At 40.7% G+C, this 22,297-nt stretch overlaps 1 protein-coding gene across 1 annotated transcript in view; it reads right to left on the reverse strand.

Annotated features, from left to right (window-relative positions):
* Positions 1-1,261: 1,261 nt before the first annotated feature.
* The window catches only part of LOC132821931 (heparan-sulfate 6-O-sulfotransferase 1-like), a 268,098-nt gene continuing 247,062 nt past the window's right edge, over positions 1,262-22,297 (reverse strand). The window contains exon 2 of the mRNA XM_060834911.1: positions 1,262-4,903. Within this exon, the coding sequence (XP_060690894.1) occupies positions 4,195-4,903 (709 nt within the window). The 3' untranslated portion in view covers positions 1,262-4,194. The remainder of the gene's footprint in view (positions 4,904-22,297) is intronic.

A 22,297-nucleotide genomic window follows, 5' to 3' on the forward strand; every position in this document is an offset into this window, starting at 1 on the left:
CAGGAATTAATGCATCTGTGGAGTAAAATCCTATGTTTGATAGAGAAGGAGATTTTATCTCTGGTATGCATCCTACAAAGGACGCTGTTAGGATTAATGGGATTTTACCATAAGTTTCAAATCTTAATCTTGTGTTATATGCAAATATTCTTTCCTTTTGTTTAATTACCTTCTGCAGCACTTGTATTTCAGTGGAAGAGTACAAAAAACAAAATATGACATATCAAGACAAGATTTCAGTCTAGTCTATAGTGACTTGTCCTATAATAACATCAGCTGGGATCATAACAGTGTGGAAAGGGGATGTGGGTCTAGAGTGATACAAGGAAGTGATCAGAGATAATATTATTTATACTTGTCACAATGGGACTAGAAACCTGATATGAGATTATAACTCAAGTGGATGGCAGTAATTATGGGTCAGGGAGTTTACACGGAGGGAGAGATCTATGAAGGATAAGTAGAAAGTGAACTCAGAGGAGAAAGAACATGATGAGTTGAGATGAAGGCTAAAATAACAGGAGGATGATAAGCTGTTCAGAACAGAGGCTGAGGAGGAAAGCAGTGAAGTTGTATGATAACTCTTTAAAAAAAAAGACTTGGGAGAGTGTACAGGACAAACATTTTGAATGAAAGTTAAGAAGGGTGGAAAATGTGAGACGTTCAAAGGAGAAGGTACTAGAGAAGTGATGGCGGGTGGGGAAGGCAGGGGGGTAGTATTGGTTCACGTTAGGGTGGTATCTGGTGATACTGCTACCGCAGTGGTTGTGTTGGGCAAGTGGTTGAATTCTATTGTCAGGCAGGGAAGTTTTATTCAGGCGAAAGTTTCATGACCTCTTAACAAAGGTTTGTGACACGTCTTCTGAGATGAATGGAGACATAAAGAGTACTTTGGAACTTAAGCCATAGCTTTGATCAAGAGGACACTGTCATAAAAAAAAGACTTTATTGATTTTATGTGGCTTGGTGAATAATGGAATGCTGATATGAAAGATGGAGAAGAGGAAGGCCTAAGACCAGATGGAATGATGTGATGGGAAGAGCAAAGGAATGGGTGACTGACAGGAGTTAGAGAAGGTGATCAATCAGCATTGTGGTGACCCTCAAGCAAAGTAGGAAAAGCTGAAAGAAAAAGAAGTGTCATTATAAAATATTTACATACAAACGACTGCACTGACAGAACTAGCGACGAGAACTGTCAGCACTGGGGAAAATGTTAGGAGTGCAATTTATGTTTGATAGCAGTAACATAGACGGCAAAGCCATTTAAACATATTCATTTATTTTATCCATTTATTTCTCCATGACATATATCAAAACATGTTAAAATTTTTACCCGAAACGAAAGCCCGTCACTCCCGATGAGCGACAGCTGGCAGGTCTGTTGGGAGTACAATTACACAGCTGCATTACCAATCGCATCTGCCACTAAAAGTTATTTGTCTTTGATTTAATCTAACAGTAACATATGAAACCTGAAACTGTTCCAGAAACAAAGCCTGCCCAAGGATTCGCTACCAAGTAGATACCATCCCTTTAAAAAGCTCAAATTTGGTGTCTGGGGGGAGTGGCGGGGGTGGGGGGAATAAAATTGCACTGAATTGCCACTGGCTCCTTCATTTGCAGTAACCAGGGAGACACCACATATGGCTTTGCAGCAATTTGAACATAAACTAGCCTGGCTTGGCTCCTAAAACGTTACTGCATTTATTGAAACCAGGCACACCCAGGCAATGAAATTAGCTGAGGCGGTTGAAAAAGCACGATGGAGAAAACAAAATCCTGAGCAGCTCCTAAATACTGTATGTCCAACATTGCTGGACTAAGGGTGGGGTGGGGTGGGTGTGGGGTACAGGAGAATGAGTGTAGCCTTTTCACATAAACGACAATAGAGCAAAGGTAAATTATGAAATCAAAGGCAGCAGTCTCTTTTTATCCAGATTACACAGATTTTGCATTTATAAATGGAGACCGTATGACAAGTTGATTGCATCTGAGGTTTCCAGAGAGAAATAGGCTGTCACTTGTTATCGCTTAGAATTAACCTATTCAATTAATTCACTAGTTCTTGAAAATAACAAATAACTTATCATCCAAGTTTGGAATATTTTACATCTCTAATGACAGTCATATTTGGACCAAAGGAAGCCATAACAGTTCGGGGACAGATGGTAATCACATTTCTTTTTGACTCATTTAAATATTCTCTGAAGAAAGGAAGGGTGTATACTGTGTGAGAGGCTCTGTGATTACATGTTTTGGAGGCTGTAGTGGCAGACAACAAAATAAGCTTATTCATCTCTTTCAATTTGGGTGGTCTTTATTGAAATTGATTCTTAGAAATTATCCAAGATCTTGTGTTACCCAAGAGACGAGGGGGAGAAGAAAATATGATGACTACTCCTTCAGATGGTACAACTATAAAATGTGTTATGGCTTTTTCATAAGTAAAATAGTTAGCTTAACAAAGATTACATTCCTCAATTTTCTGCAATCAGTCAGGTCTTGGATTCTGAAGAAAGTATGATTGGTATTTTCATTTTGTGACGCAGAATGCCCGATTTTAAGGCGTCAATTTTGAGAATGGTCAAGTGAAGGTCCTGACTGAGAAAGAGATATTGATGTTCTAGTCAGATAGTGTACCAGCGCACCTTCCCAGGATCTACAACAAAATGGCTGGTATGAAATTCCATTAGATTGGGGTTAGAGAGTAAGATAGTCAGCACTGCAAGACTTCAAATTAATCTAAAATTGTCTGGTGCTCACAAAGATGTACCATGAGGTTGTCGACTGTGTTTTAGGAAATGTTACACAATTCAAAATGCTTTCAGCCTGGCATAAACAACATGAAATGGATGGCTACAACATGATACTGAATAACATAATGAAAAGATTCATGACCCTACAATAACCTTTTTTGCCTTGCTGATAGGGCCTATCTGAACTATCACATAATGGCTGAGAAAGTTACAGGTGTGCAGGTATAATATTCAATGTTTTAAAAATTCAGAACAATCAAAATTAATATCAAGGGGATTCCCAATCCTGTATAGAATTGAGGTGACTGAGAAAACAAACAATCTTTTGTTAAACTTTCCATACAAATTGGCTCAACACACTAAGTATTAGGAACAACAGGCTCAGATGAGATGAGTATGTGTACAATTGCAACATGTTTTTAATTATAAACACAGAGCTTTTATCTTGACCACTGAGAATTGAACTTGGCTCAGGGATGTTGTCAGCACCTCTAAGCCATGCACATCAAGAGGGTCCAAAGGTTCCATCCCTAGACAGTGCTGAGTTTGGTGAGCTCACCTAAGGCAGCAGATTGGGCCCTATAATTGGCCCCGACACCTCAGGTTTAAGAAAGGGGAAAAGAAATGGGCAGGTTTCCCATTCTTGCTTAATATACAGAGATGGCAATGCAGGTGTCGACTGAGGACTGGATCAGGGTTGGCTAATATGTCCCCTCCGCAGTTAGATAATCCGCCTGCATTCACATCAAGGATCATCCTTGAGTAACGATCATTCGGACAAGATACTGGAGGAGATACTGTATGGAACCCTACACTAGGAAAGGAGGTCAAGTCCTTCAAGAAAGCAAAAGGAAGAGAATAAAAGGATTGGATTAGCCTCGAGTGGGAATGACTGGAATTGGACTAGATTGGGAATGCTTTTACTCAGTGGTTCAATTGGCCAGTGGCTGTACAAAATTTCAAACCTGAATTTTAAAATTTTCAAAATCCATGAAACCATCCAAAAACGAACACACTGCATATTCATGTTGAGAATTAAATGGCACCAGTCACTGAGCTAATTCAAACACATCCATTTCTCATTGCAGGATGCGTATCCAGGTGCCATAAATGGAGTTGAAAATTTCATTATCCATTGCTAATAGCTCCACAGACATCAACTGTGCCGGGTCACAAAATCATGACTTTACATCACATGGTTGGCCAGCTGTAGTATCCTGGCTTAGTTCTGCGTCCAGATCCCTTGTGCACCTGGGTGGTCTAGAAAGACCCATACTGCCCTGAAGCAAACATCTCTGTTTTACAGATTCTTTTTTTAAAATTACAGACATTAAAAAAAAACTCTTTCAACCTCCGAGATCCATTACGATCTAGAAGACCAAAAGTTCATTCATCATTATTTTCAGAACATGAGATACGTGGTAGTCCACCACGGCTACCATTTCTCAATATGGCTCATGTAATCCTCTGTGGGTATGCGTCCCTGTTCTTCCATTTCCTCTTTGGGCAGTTCCTCGGGGATCTTCTGTTGTTGTTGCTGCTCCTTCTGATTCCGTATCCGTCGCTCCATTCTTTCTAGTTGCCTCTTGTACTGGAACCGCTGTTGGAAAAGGTCTTTTGCATAGTCATACAGCTGCACGTCTAGGTCGTTAAGTTCCTCAATCCTGTGGATCGTCTCATTATCGGTCTCCACACCCGATGCGCGGGTACTGTTGAACTGTATGAAGGGCTTAATGAACTGTAAGTTAAAAGTCCGCTCAAACAAGTATTGTGTTTTCCTTTGGAATTCAGTCAAACCAAAGAAAGCCATATCTTTGAGGTTCTTCTTGGCGCTTTCCAAAAGCATCTGGGCTCTCTTTTTCTCAGGAATGAAGGACATGTTGTAGCAGCCCACCAGGCTGAGATCTGCAAGCATTCTCACCTGCCGGTTGTTAGCCAGGTTAAATGGGCAGTCCATGAACTGTTGAAGTGTGCAGCCTGACCAATCGTTGCCCTCGTAGCAAGGTGGCAGCTCCTCAGGCGTTGGTGTCCTCCCATCACACATGTGCAGTGAGGTCTTCCACGTAGCCCCTCGTTGGACATGCCTCCATTCACTAAGGTAGCGTGAGACAGGGTCTCGTAACATTGTGATGTAATAGAATTTCCTGCAAAAGAGAAAATAAATCCATTTCAGTCTCCTCATCAACTGGATAATACCGCAGACAACGTTATCTACCTTAAACATTTAAAATTTAGAAGTTAAAATTTGCATTGCAGCCCTATCAATTATATAATAATCAAGTATTGCTGAATAAAAGCCACATTTTGTCAAAGCTTTTTATCTTGCACTCAACTAGATACTTTTAAGAATACCAATACAGAAGGGAACTACATTTTTAAAATCCATTTGGGATGTGGGCATCACTAGTTTGCCAGCATTTATTGCCCATCCCTAGTTGCCCTTCAGAAGGTGGTGGTGAGCTTTCTGATCTGCTGAAATCCACATTGCCATTAGGAAGGGAATTCCAGGATTTTGACCCAGCAACAGTGAAGGAATGGTGATATAATTCTAAGTCAGGATGGTGGTGAGTGGCTTGGAGGGGAGCTTGCAGGTGGTGGTCACAGAGTCATAGAAATGCACAGCATGGAAACAGACCCCTCAGTCCAACTCGTCCATGCTGACTAGATACCCTAACCTAATCTCGTCCCATTCGCCAGCACTTGGCCCATATCCCTCCAAACCCTTCATATTCATATATGTGGTGGTGTTCCAAGTATCTGCTGCCCTTGTCTATCTCAACTGCGTTTGGTAAATTTTGACAGTGCATCTTGTAGATAGTACACACTGCTGCTACTGAGCATCAGTGCTGGAGGGAGTGGATGCATGTGGATGTAGTGCCAATCAAGCGGGCAGCTTTGTCATGGATGGTGTCAAGCTTCTTGAGTGTTGTTGGAGCTGCACCCATCTATGCAAGACTGTTTGACAGGAGAATGCCAATTGGTTGGTAAGTGAGTTCTCATGGAGAATGCAATGACAGTTAATTGTCTACAGTAATATCCCTTCCAATGAGAGTCAATTTACAGTGCTTTCTTCTCATACAGTGTAGAATGTTGTTCCTCTTTACATTGGTATTTTGTGAACATAATGATGAATACAAAATTGAAAGTTTTGACAAAACGCCTTTTCTCACTGATTCTCAAGGTCTGTACTATTGTAAGCTAATGCATTATTCATCTTTGTCATGTATTAATCACTTTGAATCATGTAACTGTTCTTTTATTCCTTTCCTATTAATAAGGTAGATTGGTTGTGGTGAAATCCTATGTGCAGAGTTTGTCCCATTGTGTTGGAAAGAATCAAGGAAAGAGAAATGGCACCCTGACTGAATAACCACATTGCCGAGGCAGCAGGTTGGGAAATTCTGTCAAGACTTGGTAGAATTCAAACTTTCAGACAGCACAAAAAAACCTCATTTGGTGAATTCAGTTGCTTCAATTAAACATTTTAACTTTGTATGTATAATGGGATTATTTTTCGATTACAAAAAAACTTTACACATAACAGCAACTCATCGTCATACTGGTTTAAAGTAAATGGGGGTTTTTAAATGAGTGATCTCAGACTGGCCTTTCATTATATGCCCTGTCCAATTTCCCTTCCTATTGTCAACGGTCAGGAAAATTGGGCGCAATTTATAATAACAGGTAGCAAAATGGGGTAATACAGCAATGACAAAAATTTCAATAAATCCATAAGACCAAAATGTCAGAATGCCCACAGAACAAAAATGTTCCCTTCCACAGTATTGGACGTCATTGAACTAATTCATAAAGGGAGATAACAGATGGATAGCACTGCCTCTGCCCTGAGTAACAAGTTGCTGTGTTGATGTCTCACATCAGGGCTCAAAACTCAAATCAGTTTCATCAAAGAATCCAGAAAATGTGCAAATTCCAGCAGCGATTGCCTCCTGTTCCTCTGCGGCTCTTAATCTAGGCAAACATTCGGTAATGAGGGCCTGATTTCAGAAGGAATTGCCAGCAATTTGAGCCGCCGCTTTTATCCGTGAAAACACACACGCTGCAAAGTCAAAGCCTACAGGCAGGATTTTAAAAGAAAAATAGAGCTGAAAATTAAGCTGATTGTGGCCTATCCCAGAATAAATTGAAATGAAAGCCAAAGTGATTACATAAATAATGCACGATTCATTATCTGTCAAGAGTACTGCATGAATGTAGTTTACCTCATTACTGTCTTACAAAAGGCCAGTGTGTTAGGCCTGCTAGTGGGACCGATATAATCTGCCCACTTCGCAGCACATGAATTAACTAGTATGAACATTCAACATTTTTTTGCAACATGCAGAAGTAACTTAATTCCACCGGACTCACTGTGGTTCTTTCCTGCTTATAAATTGAAAATTAAGTAAATGTTTAGTCAGTATCATGGCTCTGTGACAACTCATTTTATCAGATAGCAAGAATGCAAAAGACTCAGAGTTGGCCCAAGGTATGACAATCGCAAGAGATGCCACCATGATACAATAGCATTGGAAAACGTCAGAGTCAGTTTGGGTCTGTTGCGCAACAGGCATCTTCTGTCACTGAAGGGAAATATTTCTCCAGGGCAAGATTTAGCCATTGATATTTCAGCATACACTGGCACTTGGTTCAAACAATGTAAGATGAAGATTTGGATTGCTATTGGATGTGTGGTTAAAGGCATTTCATTAAGGCTGCCTGATTCTTCAGTCAGTTAAAGTAACTGGAACAGAGATATAGATTAGATTACTTACAGTGTGGAAACAGGCCCTTCGGCCCAACAAGTCCACACCGACCCGCCGAAGCGCAGCCCACCCATACCCCTATATTTACCCCTTACCTAACACTACGGGCAATTTAGCATGGCCAATTCACCTGACCCGCACATCTTTGTGACTGTGGGAGGAAACGGGAGCACCCGGAGGAAACCCACGCAGACACGGGGAGAACGTGCAAACTCCACACAGTCAGTCGCCTGAGTCGGGAATTGAACCCAGGTCTCAGGCGCTGTGAGGCAGCAGTGCTAACCACTGTGCCACCGTGCCGTCCACTAAGACGTGCTACCAATGGAGGCATGAATCTTCGACAGTTGCACTGGAACCAGTTGTGGGCATTGGTGAGACCACATTTTGAATACAGTGTGCAGTTTTGCTCTCTTTATTTAGGGAAAAATTGCACTGGAGGCTGTTTAGATGAGATTTACTTGAAAGATACAAGAATGAGTGGGTTGGTTTAGGAGGAATGATTGGATAGGCTGGGCTTGTATTCACCTAAGTTTAGAACAGTGAGGAGTGATTTAACTGAAGCTCATTTGGTACTGAAACAAACACAGAATGCTGGAGAAACTCAGCAGGCCTGGATGCATCTGTGGAGAGAGAAATAGAGTTAATGTTTCAGATCTGCTTTGACTTTTCTGAAGAAGAGACCCACAGCATTTTGCGTTTATAAGATAATGAATAGTGTTCACAGGATGGTGTGGAAAGGATGTTTACTGTTGCTGACAGTCCAGAACTGTTTTGAAATTAGGGTCACCCTTATATGATGGAGTTGAGAAAGAATATTTTCTCTCAGAGGTTGTGAGACTTTGGAACTTTCTGACTCAGATGGCAGTGCAGGTGAGGACCATTGAATATTTTTAAAGAGGAAGTAGATTAATCATCGAGATTCTCGGGTTGTCAGAGATCAAGGGGATTCGAAACACAAATAGATGAGCTCTGGTCCTACTGAATGACAGAGCAGGCTCAAAGAGTTGAATGGCCTATTCCTGCCCTGAATTCTTCCCCTTGTGATATGAGAAAACAAAGGGGGCACTGAACTGAAGGAAAAAGCTCCTTCAGTACTCCTGAGCAGTGTGGTTGGTGTTGCTCACTCCATCAACACTCTAACAGTAAGTGCAGCAAGAGGGTATCTTGTAACACCGAAGTACCAAGTGAGAGATGGCAAAGGAATGAAGCAGGAAGATTGAGAAATGATGTTTATTTTCAATCAAAAAGCAAGTATCAAGAGCTGTTGACAGCCGGTGTGCATTTTACATAAATCTGAACGGCTATCCCCCTAACATGCCAGTGTTGCAAAGAATTTACAGCACAGAACAGGCCATTCAACTTCACCTGTTGAAGCTGGTAGTTCTGTCGCAGACAAACTTTCTCATATCTTAATTGATCTTAGCAAAATCGGCACATCTTTCTATTCTGAGTAACACTCTTGAGATTTGAAAAGAGATGTATCATGCACAGTCCTTCCCCTTCCACCCATACCATGCACGCCGCAACCCCACAAACCTACCCGAATCTCCAGATTCAGGAACCAATGTCCAGCCATGGTCATGACACAAACAGAGCAAGATGGCAAAGGGAAAGCTTGGGAAGACTAAATGCACGTGTTTAAAAAGGTCAAAATTGAAATTTGTGCAATCCAAATATGAAGTAAATTCATTCCCCAACTGGTAAGGTATTGGTAAACATGCTGACCAAGAGATTAAATCATGATGGAGTCACGGAGGAGGGACACCAGGAGCAGGGCCATCTGCACCCAGCCTTTAACCTGATGGACTGATAAATTATAAAATCTGAAGCCCACCACTTCATTCTCCTCAATGGCAATTTGACAATAGACGCCAAGCAATCATTAAGAAAAGTGCCAGATGCTAACTCCAGTGTGCTCCTAAGAGTGAATTTCCGTGAGCATGAAGTATGAAAGACGGCAAACTAATTGAATTTGTAGCACCAGGCAACCTTCCAATGGTTTCACAAACAAATAACACATCCTGTCAGACCTGTTGTCAGTTTAAAGCCAATTATGATCGACTGTTATAAACAGTTACAAACATGAGCATGCGCAAAGGGGATGGCATGATGTTTGGCATTTGGAGGTGTTGGATGGACCAGAACTTACACTGCAGGGATTTCAGCAATGGTTGAGATGTTGGAATTATGATTTTCTGAGCATAACTGAAGTGATTTGTTCTGATTGATAATCTAAGTTCACTCCAGAGGGCCATGAAATAAGGTACATATATTGATCCAGTAGAATTACACAATCATAAAAATTGCACAAATTGGCTCTTCAACTGGAGACATTTTTCTATCCTTTTCCTTTGGAGCCTAGACATTTTTCTTTTCAAAATACTAATCTAGTTCTGTGTCGCATCCATATTTGTTTGTGTTAAATCTATGTTTGAAATAATTTACAGTGCCTTTGTCTTTTTCTCACTCACAGCATGGTGAAACATACTTGTTTTCTCTGATACTGTCAATGCAACAGCTTTATAGGTCTTTATACAATAGGAGTACTTCCTGAGCCAAACATGGAATAAAAGAATTTTTGTGGATGAAGCGAGTCAGTGAACGTGCCTCGGGAGGTTCAGAATATCACTTCCTAAAATGTTTTAATACCATGGGCAAAGCAATGCCAGCAAGCTAAGTAGGCAATTGGAGGAGTCAATTCTACTACAGGAGGTGGACAAGACACTGGTGATATTGGTGGTAGTGGTGGGGGTGATAGAGGTAGCAATGACAGTATAGGTAGGAGTTTCAATGGAGTCAATGATGGAAAAAATGGTGTTTGTAAATGAGGGTTTGATAGGGGAGAGAGTGGAATTAAGGGGAGGAGGTAGTTAGGATGTGGAAAGAATGAGGGAAAGCAAGTGAATGCGAGGATGTATTTTGTTTGATCTTCAGGCAAGTTTAAATTCTCATCAGACACCAAAGGATCTATTTCCATGCTGTATGACTCTATGACAATCTGTCCTTTCAAAATGTTACTTTCACAAAGCTTCCCCCCCTCCTATTAAAAGCATGCTTGTAAAATCACTTGCACAGCATCAGAATTACTCTGCCGAGGTGCAATGTCGAGGTGGTTACTTCAGATTACTAACAGCCTCAACACAGTGCAGAGTCAGTATATGACTGGGGTGAATATAACTGGCTGCTGAATCGATATTGAATGATGTTGTAATAAAAACAAGTGCTGGAAAATTTCAGCAGGTCTAGCAGCAGCTGTCCAGAGAGAATCAGTATTAAAACATATTGAATCAAATATGAATCCTTCTGAACATTTCCTCTTGAAAATATAATAGTTTCCTGTGGCACCATCAGATGACATGTCGGTACACTTCTGCTTGTGGAGAAAAGTTCAATATCTTTCTCAAGAAGGATATTATCTTCTCCATTCCTGAGCGTATTGACTCCAATATTGCACTGCAATAATTATTCTGCAAAGGTCAGTGATACTTCATTCCAGAAACCATTTTCAAGAGGCACATAGACACAGTTTCTTCACTTGACACCAGTGTGCATATCAACTCATCATAAATGCATAGACACAAGCACGTAGGGACACTTGTCTTTATCCAGTGGAGTTTCCACTTAAAAACATATTTGTTATGACGTGTCATTGCTTATAAGAGCAGGGAGATTATGTTGGAGCTGTCCAGGAGTTTTGTTAGGCCACAGCTGGAGTACTATGAGCTGTTCTGGGAAGAGTGCACTATGGGAAAAGTGCGACTGCACTGGTGGGAGTGCAGGGGAGATTCACCAGAATGTTGCCAGGGATGAAACATCTCTGCTATGAAGGGAGGCAGGACGGGCTCAGGTTGTTTTCTTTGGAGCAGAGAAGGCTGAGGGGGAACCAGATTGCAGATTGTAAGATTATGAGGGGCATGACACGGTGGATAGAAAGCAGCTGTTCTCCTTAGTTGAAGGGTCAATATAAGGGGGAACATAATGTTCAGGGGTAAGGGCAGGAGATTTAGAGTGGATCTGAGGAAAAATGTTTTCACCCAGAGGGTACAAGAAAACTGAAATGCCCAGTCTGAGAGGGTAGTAGAGGCAGGAAACCTCAAAATGTTTAAAAGTATATAGAAGAGCACTCAAAAAGACATAACATTCAAGGCTACAGTGCCAAATGCTGGAAAGTGGGATTAGTGCAGAGTTAATGTGATGAAGAGCCTCTACTGTACTGTATTACTCAATGTTGATAAAATGTGATGCTGGAAACAACACAGTAGGTCAAGCAAAATCAGAAATCAAGACTGTGTGCGTGAACACCCACACACACCCACACACACACACACACACACGATTAGTAAAGTTGATACTGTTTCTCCAACAGTTGGTTTAATGCAATGCCAGGTAGCAGGACTAAACTCTGTGCTCACTGCGGTCTAGATCCCTCTCTGCCGCACTCGCTGATGTTGCTCATACTGACAGTGAATGGCTGTTCGGATTTTTTTTTTTGAAAATCGCAGTTTCAGGTCCTGAGGCTTGGCACCTCAGGAGAAAACATGACAAGCTGCTCCAGAAAATAAAAATCTGAAATCAATTTCTTTTGTTTTCCAAAACTTAGGGACAACAAAACTTGGCAAACCTGATGCCACTGGGCAAGACACACAGTGGGGTTTCCATTTAAAAACATATAATAATTATGACAGCTTCCAGAGGTTTAAAATAATTTTTAAAAAATTCTTTTAATAAAATATGCCCCCTCTCTTTCTTTTAATTAAGCAATTAGGCACAAATTAAGTTAAGCTTTTAGGATTCTGCCATTGAGTCCATTGAGAAGATTTGCAGACTTACAATAGGAATAAAACTCTTTTTTTCCTCCAGCGTAAACAACTTGTGATTGTTTTGAAGCCATAGACTGCCAACACAGCTCTGAGATGGTGTTTTGTATATGATGTACAATCCTGTGAATGGGGGGTTCATTTTTACAACTTGCCTGCCCATTCCATTTGGCAGTGACACTGCTTGGGTTCGTTTCTCACTGGGGTTTCCCTGCGTCTTATTAGAGAGAGTTCAGATCTTCAGTTGGAAGGACAAACATCCAAGAAACATATGGGCCAGCTTGAACCAAAATATTCCACACCACTCTGCTGAACTATTCAGAGAAAGTTAGACAAAATGAAGGGAAAGTTGCTGCCTCAAGCAGAATGTTGTGTATTCCATTATAAATCACAGGAAAATACACAGAAAAAACATAATATTCTTAAAATAAGGGGTTCTTTTGATGCCCCAGCCATTTCCTTCCTCAACCAACGTTCTGAAAGAAAAACATCAACTGATAATTGCCTCACTGAAGGAAGGAACATCTCGGAACATCTCCCCTTGGTGGAGGCAGCAATGATCAGAGGCACATATATCAGGGTAAGGAACAGTCATGAGGTCACTTTTTTACCCAGAGGCTGATGGGAATCTGCTTATAAGAGTTGGAGAGTCAGAAAGCCTCATAATATTTAACATGTATTTAGATGTTCACTTGCGATGCCAAGGCATATAAGGTTAAGTGCTGGAAAATGGGATTAGAATAGGTCAATGCTTGTTTTGACCGGCACAGACTGAATGGACTGAACGACCTGTTCGTAATGTTGTCAACCTCTAAGACTCTATGAGTTTGCAAAAATTTATGAGACACAAAATGGCTGCTGTTTTAGCCCACATAAAAGCAGTCCTCCACTGCAAATTGTTTTACACTGTTTCCTACCACCCTACCAATTGTACTATTATAAATGCAAATATATTCTTTTTGATCTTTCCTCCCCTAGTTTTGCCATGACACTTCCCAACCTGACAACTCAACAATTAAAATCATGTTACTATGTTGTACCTCTGATTGAGTTGTCCTTTCCCCGTCATATCCCTTTTCAATACCTCTATACTATTCTCCTCAACTTCTGCTGTGGCATTAAACTCCACATTCTAATCACTCATAATAAAGATGTTCCCCTTGAAGTTCCTACTGAATTTATTGGTGACTATCTACATTTATGCCTCCCCATTGTGGAAATCTTTGGGGTAAACAAGTAGACATTACCACAAAAGTGGCCTTTGTGCCACAAGACTACGAGAAGAAAATATCCAAATGTGGTCATTTACACGGGGGAAAAATCACCTACATTTGGAAAGTCCAAGAACAAGTACATGGAGAGACTAATTTATTGGTTAGGACACCAAACTGGATGGACTAGTGGGAAAAACCCATCTGATTCACTAATGTCCTTTAGGGAAGAAACGACTATCCTTAGCTGGTCTGGCCGACATGTGACTTCAGCTCAAATCCAATTATTGTTTGGACGTACCACACTTTGCTGGTGAAACTGCAGCAGCCATTTTGGATACATCAAGAACCCACACAATATCACCAGTGTTATCTGTTTTAGGTGACATTGTTTGAGACTGGTAGAAAATGTTACAAAGAAAGCATGACTTGGTTGGATATCATGTTCAAGCAAGGTGCCCTCTGCCTGCTTAGGAACGGCAAAGATAATATGGGATTAATCTAATGAGGAAGAAGAATCCAGAACAACATTCCCTTCTCAACCAGTGCCATGAAAACAAATGTGCAAGTAGTTTGTGGGATCTTGCTGTGCTACGATGACTGTTGTAGCTGCAAACATGACAGTAACATCACTTCAGAGACAACCCACGTGCAACACTTTGAATGATCCTTCAAACTGAGTTAGCACATCTTTAAAGTAGAAATTACAATCATGTGAAACTAATTTAAAATTATTGAATCTTAAGTATAGGTTGTCCAACCCATTGTACCTGTATTACATCTTTCATTCAGCCAATCAATTAGCATTACGCCCCTTTGTCCTGTCACTCTCCACTGCCCCCACCATTTATCCAATTTACATTGAAAGGCATCATTAAATTGGCTTCCACAACAACTTCTAGCAGCCCACTGCAGATCAGAACAACTGGCTGCATAGAAACAGTCTTATTTCCTTTCTGCTTCTTCTGTCAACTACCTTCAATCTATCACCCCTGTTCATCGAACCTCTGGTAAGTGGTAACGGTTCAGGCAAAACCTTTCACAGTTTGGAACACTGCTACTCAATTTCTCATCACCTTTTCTTTGAGTAGAACTAACTTCAGTCTGTATCACTCCAGCTAGTGTCCTCTACATCATCTCCAAGAACTGCAGTGTGGTACCCAGGATTGAACGCAGTACTCCAGCTGAGGCTCTAAGTGATTTGTAAAGGCCAAATAAAATCTCCTTGCACTGAGATTCTATGCCTCTACTTTTTATAACTAAGGATGTTTTTTTGTTTTCTGGCAGTATGCTCAATATTAAAACAAATTCATATAATTCACCTAGGAGATGTGTGGGATTGCCCCGTGAACTGTTAAATAATTTCACACTGGTGTGGCAAATTGAACAGCTTGACCATATACTTTAAACCAAAAAAAAGGAAGCTACTCATGACCAAATCCATAGATTTAATACACGAGAGGTACAAAAACAACCATTTTCTCTCAGCAAAATTATCCCACTGCATTTTCAATAGTTTTTATTGGGCACTAATAAACCACATACCGGCCAATGGTGCAAATTTATGTCAAAAAGTGTGGTGCTGGAAAAGCACAGCAGGTCAGGGAGCATCTGAGGAGCAGGAAAGTCAACGTTTTGGGCACAAGCTTTCATCTGCAGCACCTGCAGTCATCACTTTCTCCTAGGTGCAAAATTATGTACCTGTCCATCTCTGTTTCTGGCCAAACATTGGGGATTTTGGGGTGTAAATCTTGCCTTTAGTTTCAATGAGCTAGCCTCTGTCATGGGGCCTATTGGGGGCTAAGATCCCTAGTATTTGGACGGACTCTTCAGCAAACCTGGAGACTCAACAGCCTTGAGGTCACTACAGCACTGAAATGAAAGAGGAAATGAAGTAGTACATTGTCGCTGCACTCTGCTCAGTTTCCATTGGTGATTAAACGTCCCCCTCAGGAGTTTGCAGCCTACTTAACAAAAAGTGAGAGTCACACAAGAACCTAGTCCCATTCACAGTAGGCTCTTGCACACAGTCAACAGGAAGGATTACTGGACAGGGATCAGGAGCTGCACACCCAGTTGCCTTCATAAAAATTCACGGCGAGCTGGTACAACTGCTGCTCGGACTGAGATTTGTCAATTTAAATGTGGAGGTAGATTCTGGGACATTTTCATCTCATCACTCGACAGTGTTGTTGAAAATAGCTACTAGGTGAACTTAGTGGCATAATAATGGGGACAATTTCTGTTCACTTTATAAGCACATACACACTGTTAGGAAAGAGGTACTTTCACACTGAGCAATATATTGAACCTTACTTTAATGCTTAGAACGAGACAAGCTGGAAGTGCTTGTTGTACCAGAGGCCACCACTAGAGGATGCTATATCCACATGGGTGATTATACCTCAGTTTGGTCATCTCAATAACCAATGGAGCAAAAGGGAATGCAGCATAGGTGATGGAAAATCCGCAGAGCTCCTCTCAGTGAGCTACTGAGAGCCAGAAGACTCTTGCTTCAATCCAAAGTAGACAGACCCCAGAGGTGAGGATGACACAGAATCAGTCTCAATGCCGCCGATGCAAGGGGAGATAATCTGTTCTCAATCTGGTGACTTTAACTGAGGGAGACAGGGGATTTCCTTGCTCAAGATGTAGCTCCCATGACACTTCACCTCAACCCCCTCCCAATATATTGAAGAAAATTCCCTTCATGTTCATCATCAAGGATTACAGACAAAGACCCTAACAAGACATAAACATACGTTCAAAAAGAGCACGGGGATTAAAGCTGCTGAGAAGCAAATAGTTTTCAGAGAGCAGTTGAAAATTATGATGTGCAGATCTGTGTGAAAGAGCACTGTCATAATTATTTCCTCTTTTGATGAAATGAGCGATTTGGCAATTTAAAAGTCATCCTTCCTTCCAGCACCTAGACAGACGTTTGAACACCCTGATATTTCTGTCCCCCTGTCCAATAGATGGCTCCAAACATTTACCACTCTTTAAATAACAGAACTCTCTGCGTGGTGTTAATTTTAAATGTTCTTTTCACTGACTTGCATTTGTGACCTTGTGTTCTACTTTAGTGACTTTGAAATAGCAGTGAGCACTTAACCCTTTAGGTAACCTCATAAGGTTCTCCCTGTCCCTTTTCAAATCCTTCTTCAAGGCCAGGCTTCTGAAACCTATTTTCTGAAACCTTTGTACTTGGCACCAGTGTTGATGTTGTCTGAACTTTCTCCAATTTGTGCATATGTTCTTTTGTGGGGCAGTGACCAAAGCTGAACACAGCAAGCTGAATACATTATAAGGCCTAAAATGGGCTTGTACCAGAACATATGGGGGATGATTCAGTGCTACCCATCTGGTGTCAAGGCCCATTAAACCCCAGATTATACTCCATCCCTTTTTCTACCAAAACAGGTATCTGATAAATTCAACACTATCAGAAGAAGTATTTAGTTATTATCACATCGCTGATTATTGGAGTTTGCTCTAAATTGACTGTTGTGTTTCATTCATTGCACTTCAAAAGAAAGTGCTTTATTGACTGTGACATGCTTTGAAATGTCCAGTGGTTGTCATATAATACAAGTCTTTCTTCCAGTTACGGAAGCCACCAATTTTCTCTCTCCAAAGTGGGGAAGCTTCAAGTTGGATTGGTTATCTCTGGGCCTTTTCACCTTCAGGGGCTTTAAGAACTTGATTACTGCCCTAGATTGATTAAGACATAAAATTAAAACTTCACAGTAATTATTGCCCAGAAATGGGCCATTGTCTCAAATGCATCCTGCTGGTGTTCATGTTTTGCATGAGTCTGTTTCCACCCTGAACATCTATTCCAATCAGGACATCCTTCCACTGCTTCCTCTCTCATGAGTTTATCCTATTAATGAACTTGTACTCTCAGTAGTAGTGAGCTTCAAACGTACACATAAAGGATGTCCTCCTTAATTCCCTAGAGGATTTATAGTGATTGTTTCATTATAATAGCCTTTACATGATTATTTCCCATGTTCTCAGATTGTAAACCGCAGTAACTAAAATAACATTCAACATGTGTAAACACCTTGAAGGCTTTCTCACATTACCATTGTGATCTTGATGAACTTTTCAGATAGGTAATCATAGTGCGGCCACTTAGAGCCTTTGCAGTACCTCAAGGACTGATCTCTTTGACTATTTTTGATTTAGACAGGCCAAAGAACAATTTCTTAGATAGTTTCCTCCCAAATTGGTCTGAGCCCATATTTTTGTTTTGTTTTGTTTTTTTTCTACAATTTCATGTGGATTTTAGATGGCGAGTTTATATCCTGTGACGCACAAAATGTCACAATTATGGGGGACAGATGATTCGTCCAAAAGGGATCTTGATCAGATGGGCCAATGGGCTGAGGAATACAGATGGAGTTTAATTTAGATAAATATGAGGTGCTGCATTTTGGGAAAGGCAAGTCAGGGCAGGACTTATACACTTAATGGTAAGGTCCTGCGGAGTGTTGCTGAACAAAGAGATCTGAGAGTGTAGGTTCATAGCTCCTTGAAAGTGGATTCGCAGATAGATAGGATAACGAAGAAGGTGTTTGCTATGTCTTTATTGGTAAGAGCACTGAAACTATGAGTTGGGAGGCCATGTTGCGGCTGTACAGGACATTGGTTAGGTCACATTTGGAATATTGTGTACAATTCTGGTCTCCCTGCTATCGGAAGGATGTTGTGAAACTTGAAAGGGTTCAGAAAAGGTTTACCAGGATATTGCCAGGGTTGGAGGATTTGAGTTATAGAGAGAGGCTAATTAGGCTGCGGCGATTTTCCCTGAAGCATCGGAGGCTGAGGGGTGACCTTATAGAAATTTATAAAATCATGAGGGGCATGAATAGGATAAACAGACACTCCCCAGTTGGGAGAGTCCAAAACTAGAGGGCATAAGTTTAAGGTAAGAGGGGATAAATTTAAAAAGGGGCTAAGGGGCAACTCTTTCACGTGTGGTGCATGTATGGAATGAGCTGCCAGAGGAAGTGGTTGGGTGTATGAATAGAAAAGGTTTAGAGGGATATGGGCCAGGTGCTGGTAACTGGGACGAGATTTATCTAGGATATCTGGGCAACATGGATGAGTTGGACCGAAAGGTCTGTTTCTGTGATGTACATCTCTGACTCCGTTATTGTTCCCAGGTTTTAAGCTGTCAAGATTGCCTGATGTTTTAGAATTATAGAATCTCTACAGTGTGGAAGCAGGCCATTTGACCTATTGAGTCTACACCGACCCTTTGAACAACATCCCTCTCAGATCCACCGCCAAACCTTGTCCCTGTCACCTTACATTTCCTATAGCTAACCCACCTAGCCTGCAGATCCCTCAACACTGTGGGCAATTTAACATGGCCAATCCAACTAAACGGCACATCTTTTATACAACTCAAACAATAAAGTCTCAGCATTGTTAACACAACTGTCCTGTGACTCAGTAAGAACTACACTGTATAGCCATGAAGTCTAAAGGCAGCATAGAATAAATGACGTGCAGGCTACCCAATGGAATATATTCTTATTGTGTTGAAAATCTCATCAAAAAGAAACAAGTCCTTTTTTGTTCACAGACTTTTAGGAATGGGAATCCCACTGCATTAGTAATGTGGAGAGACTGGAATTGTTCTCCTTTGAGCAGAGAAGGTTATTGGGAGACTTAATAGAGGCGTTTAGAATTACCACTGAGAAATCATTTCCATCAGCACAAAGCCTATTGACCATAGGATATAGATTAAAAACCTCTTTAATTTAATGGAGTGAATCATTACCATTTGGAATGCACAAGCTGAAAGAGTTGTGGAAATAGTTTAAATAATAACTTTCAAATAGGAATTGGAGATATAATTGAAAAAGAACAATCTACAGGATTGTGGCTAAAACAGAGAGCAACAGGACCAACTGACCAGCACCACAGACCAAATGACCTCTGTCTGGGCTTTATGATACTATGAACTAAGTGAAGAAATTGAGAGCTGACTATGAAAAACCCTTCTCACCTATGTACATTTTCTGAACCATCCAAAAACCATTGTTAATATGAAGAAGAAATGATATGATACACACAAAAAACCTATTTAGTCTTGCAGGGCTATGGAGATCCAAGGATTACAGACTGAAAAAGTAGGGGTTTGTCCATTCCAGAATAAAATCTGGGAGCACCTTTCTAACACTAATCTCTGTTAAAATATGGACCTCTGGCCCATTTCCTTCCAGTCTAGCCTGTCTGGTTTGAATGCTGGTACAATTGGAGCTTTCAAGACAGACGTAGAAAGACTTTTGTTTTTAGATAAAAGTATTGAGGGATAAGATGCAAAACAAATGTGTTTAAGTGTGGATCAGCTACAATTTAGCTGAATAGCTATTAAAGTATAAACTGGATAGCCCCCCTTTAATGATGGAACCCAGGCAATAATGCAAATCAGCATGTTGCTCTTTGGGTTGTGTTGCCCCTCTGGAAGTTTCATTCCACCAGTGTCTCCTCAAGAAACTCTGCACTGGAAAGCAGAAACGTCGTGAAATGGGATATTTGTTCCCAGATGACAATTCCTGATATTTCATGATATTTTCCACCTCTCCCAGTATTTGGTTGTGGTTAAGGGTTGTTGGATATTTGCTGCTACTAATCCCCCTTTGCCTTTGGCATATTTATTGGTAGAGCATACACCATCTTAGTGTATCCACAGAAAATGCATTGTACTTCAAAAATAAGAAGGGTTTTTGCTTAATAGCAATGATATTTGGTCAGGTGTGGTTTCTAGGACCTCAGCAAACTGGTAGGTACACATCCCTCACTTCAAAAGATAAAGCAGAATGCTTTGTCTCCATCCACAAGACCATGGGGCACATTGGGACAATTGGTGGAGCCAATGTAACTGAAGCATGAGCCCTTCGTAACCATTACCATTTACAACATAATGTTGCTGTACATCTGCAATGAACACCGACTAACAATGCCAGAAAATAGGAGGACTTTTCCATTCCAATACAAATAAGGTTTTGCATAATAAGACTAAGTACACAAACAAATTCTCTGGCACTGAAAATTAACTTCTACAATTGTACTGTCCCATTTCTTTGGACTTAAATTATTGTTGGAGATTTAAACAATTTTGTTTGTCTTTTTTTTAAATCACATTCTTGAAATCAGACTGTTCTATTCCTCTTTATGTGAAGTTCTGTACTTGATTTAGCATTACAATAAATATTCTAACCCAGGCTTCCTGATTCAGACTCTGTTTGCTCCAAGTAAGGATTTTTCAATCTCACTCGATAATGAGATATACAAGTGCTTGCTCTGTTTGCTGAGGTGTCAGTAGGCACTGTGCCAAAGGCTTTCTGATTAAATTAGGTTCCAGTGCAAAGGTCCCTAAAAGATCTCTGGCCAAGTGCCAGCGTAATGAACAGATAGCACTGCTTATTCACGGTTGACCGACTCTACTTGTCCACAACAATAACCAGCAAAGGATATGGACAGTTCAAAAGTTACACAATGTTATTGCAGTGTTGCACACTAGTGTCATTCTGTGTAAATGCACATCTAAGATGCTTTGGCCATTTCTAATAAGTACAGTTAATCCATTATTGAGTAGTCACTGGGCAGATATGGACATTAACGTTGCTGCATTAGCATTAAGTGAATCTATTCTGGAATTATATAGTGACGGAGGCAGACATTTGGCTTATTGTGGCTCTGACAGCTCTTAAAATCAACTATTTAATTAGGAGAAAATGAAGGTACAGATCAGCAATTATTCTCAATGATGAAGTTAGAGTTGAATTGTCTTGACTGTTTCTATACAATCTCTGACTTCCAAGTCATGAGAAATCACATGTACAAAAAATATCCTGAGCGTGTGGGGTTAATACAACTGAGAACACAAAGAACTGCCTCAAGTTCATTAAGAAATACAACAGTAGTGACATTTTGTTATATAAAAAAAACTGGCAAATCCAATAGAGACAGGTTAATGGCAAATGGTGCAAAGATTGATTTATAGTAGTGAAAGGTTACCAATGTCAATCTAAATCTGCAAGGATCCACATTCACATTATTCCCTATCCCAGTGTGCCCCTGCCCGAATATTGAATAATGTTGAAGTCTCAACTGGGAGATTAATTGATGAACACATTGCTTCTCCTTTCCACACTATAAGCTACAAGACAGTCTACATACACCAGCTGTCTGCCAATAAATTGGCCAAGTCATCATTCTCTGCACAAGAACATGATTGGTATGGGGAGAGGGGGCAAACTTGAACCTCTTCTGCCAAATGTTCAAGAATGAATGTTTCCCAGCTGGAAATTGTTATATAGCCATCACAGTCATAGAGACTTGCAGCACAGAAACAGACCCTTCAGTCCAACCGTCCATGCCAACCAGATATCCAAAATTAATCTAGCCCCATTTGCCAGCACTTGGCCCATATTCCTTCTAATCCCTTCTTATTCATGTATCAATCCAGATGTCTTTTAAATGTTGTAAGTGTACAAGCCTTCACCACTTCCTCTGGCAGCATCATACACGCATCACCCTCTGTGTGAAAGAGTTGCCCCTTAGATCCCTTTTATATCTTTTCCCTCTTACCTTAAACCAATGCCCTCTAGTTTTGGACTCCCCTACCCTGGGAAAAAGACCTTGTCTATTTATCCTATCCATGTCCCTCATGATTTTATAAACCTCTAGAAGGTTACTCCTCAGCTTCTGACCCTTCAGGA

The sequence above is a fragment of the Hemiscyllium ocellatum genome, chromosome 13 (assembly GCF_020745735.1).
Source record: "Hemiscyllium ocellatum isolate sHemOce1 chromosome 13, sHemOce1.pat.X.cur, whole genome shotgun sequence".
In the NCBI taxonomy this organism is placed as follows: domain Eukaryota; kingdom Metazoa; phylum Chordata; class Chondrichthyes; order Orectolobiformes; family Hemiscylliidae; genus Hemiscyllium; species Hemiscyllium ocellatum.